Here is a 2,033-nt window from a genome sequence, read left to right on the forward strand (position 1 = left end):
GGCTGTCTCCTGGAGGCTCCTCAGTCTCTGGTCCTTATCCACAGTGAGATGGCTGTCTCCTGGAGGTTCCTCCGTCTCTGGTCCTTATCCACAGTGAGATGGCTGTCTCCTGGAGGCTCCTCAGTCTCTGGTCCTTATCCACAGTGAGATGGCTGTCTCCTGGAGGCTCCTCAGTCTCTGGTCCTTATCCACAGTGAGATGGCTAACTCCTGGAGGCTCCTCAGTCTCTGTGTCCTCTCATGTCTCCCTGATGACATTTTTTACTCTGTCTCTCTCCAGTCTCTCTCCAGTTGCTGTCTCTCTCCAGTCCCTCTCCAGTCTCTCTCCAGTTGCTGTCTCTCTCCAGTCTCTCTCCAGTCTCTCTCCAGTCTCTCTCCAGTTGCTGTCTCTCTCCAGTCTCTCTCCAGTCTCTCTCCAGTCTCTCTCCAGTCTCTCTCCAGTTGCTCTCTCTCTCCAGTCTCTCTCCAGTCTCTCTCCAGTCTCTCTCCAGTTGCTGTCTCTCTCCAGTCTCTCTCCAGTCTCTCTCCAGTTGCTGTCTCTCTCCAGTCTCTCTCCAGTTGCTGTCTCTCTCCAGTCTCTCTCCAGTTGCTGTCTCTCTCCAGTCTCTCTCCAGTCTCTCTCCAGTTGCTGTCTCTCTCCAGTCTCTCTCCAGTCTCTCTCCAGTTGCTGTCTCTCTCCAGTCTCTCTCCAGTCTCTCTCCAGTCTCTCTCCAGTCTCTCTCCAGTTGCTGTCTCTCTCCAGTCTCTCTCCAGTCTCTCTCCAGTTGCTGTCTCTCTCCAGTCTCTCTCTAGTTGCTGTCTCCCTCCAGTCTCTCTGCTGTCTCCCTCCAGTCTCCCTTCTCATTTTAATATGGTCTGTCCCAGTCCCAGAGTCTGTGTTCAATCATGACAGGTCAGTGGTAGATGGGGGTGGAGTCAGTAGTTTGATTGACAGGTCAGTGGTAGATGGGGCGGGGCAGTGGTAGATGGGCGGGGGCAGATGGGGTTGGGGTCCGTTGTAGATGGGGTTGGGGGGAGTCTGTTGTAGATGGGGTGGGGGGAGTCTGTTGTAGATGGGGCGAGGTCATTGGTAGATGGGGTGGGGTCCGTTGTAGATTGGGTGGGGTCATTGGTAGATGGGGCGGGGGGGCAGATGGGGTTGGGGTCCGTTGTAGATGGGGCGGGGCAGATGGGGGGCGGGGGGTGGGTCCGTTGTAGATGGGGAGGGGACATTGGCAGATGGGGCGGGGGTCCGTTGTAGATGGGGAGGGGACATTGGTAGATGGGGTGGGGTCCATTGTAGATGGGGGGGGGGGGCAGATGGGGGTGGGGTCCGTTGTAGATGGGGAGGGGACATTGGCAGATGGGGGTGGGGTCTGTTGTAGATGGGGAGGGGACATTGGTAGATGGGGTGGGGTCCGTTGTAGATGGGGGCGGGGGGGGGCAGATGGGGGTGGGGTCCGTTGTAGATTGGGAGGGGACATTGGTAGATGGGGTGGGGTCCGTTGTAGATGGGGGCGGGGGGGGCAGATGGGGGTGGGGTCCGTTGTAGATGGGGAGGGGACATTGGTAGATGGGGTGGGGTCCGTTGTAGATGGGGGGCGGGGGGCAGATGGGGGTGGGGTCCGTTGTAGATGGGGAGGGGACATTGGTAGATGGGGTGGGGTCCGTTGTAGATGGGGGCGGGGGGGCAGATGGGGGTGGGGTCCGTTGTAGATGGGGAGGGGACATTGGTAGATGGGGTGGGGTCCGTTGTAGATGGGGGCGGGGGGCAGATGGGGGTGGGGTCCGTTGTAGATGGGGAGGGGACATTGGTAGATGGGGTGGGGTCCGTTGTAGATGGGGGCGGGGGGCAGATGGGGGTGGGGTCCGTTGTAGATGGGGAGGGGACATTGGTAGATGGGGTGGGGTCCGTTGTAGATGGGGAGGGGACATTGGTAGATGGGGTGGGGTCCGTTGTAGATGGGGGGCGGGGGGCAGATGGAGGTGGGGTCCGTTGTAGATGGGGAGGGGACATTGGTAGATGGGGTGGGGTCCGTTGTAGATGGGGTGGGG

The 2,033-nt window shown here is 59.5% G+C and overlaps 1 protein-coding gene across 1 annotated transcript in view; it reads right to left on the reverse strand.

Annotated features, from left to right (window-relative positions):
* The window catches only part of LOC135570159 (protein enabled homolog), a 2,061-nt gene extending 1,033 nt beyond the window's left edge, over window positions 1–1,028 (reverse strand). The window contains exon 1 of the mRNA XM_065016236.1: window positions 246–1,028. Within this exon, the coding sequence (XP_064872308.1) occupies window positions 246–843 (598 nt within the window). The 5' untranslated portion in view covers window positions 844–1,028. The remainder of the gene's footprint in view (window positions 1–245) is intronic.
* Window positions 1,029–2,033: the final 1,005 nt, after the last annotated feature.

The sequence above is a fragment of the Oncorhynchus nerka genome, unplaced genomic scaffold, assembly GCF_034236695.1.
Source record: "Oncorhynchus nerka isolate Pitt River unplaced genomic scaffold, Oner_Uvic_2.0 unplaced_scaffold_1070, whole genome shotgun sequence".
Lineage (NCBI taxonomy): Eukaryota > Metazoa > Chordata > Actinopteri > Salmoniformes > Salmonidae > Oncorhynchus > Oncorhynchus nerka.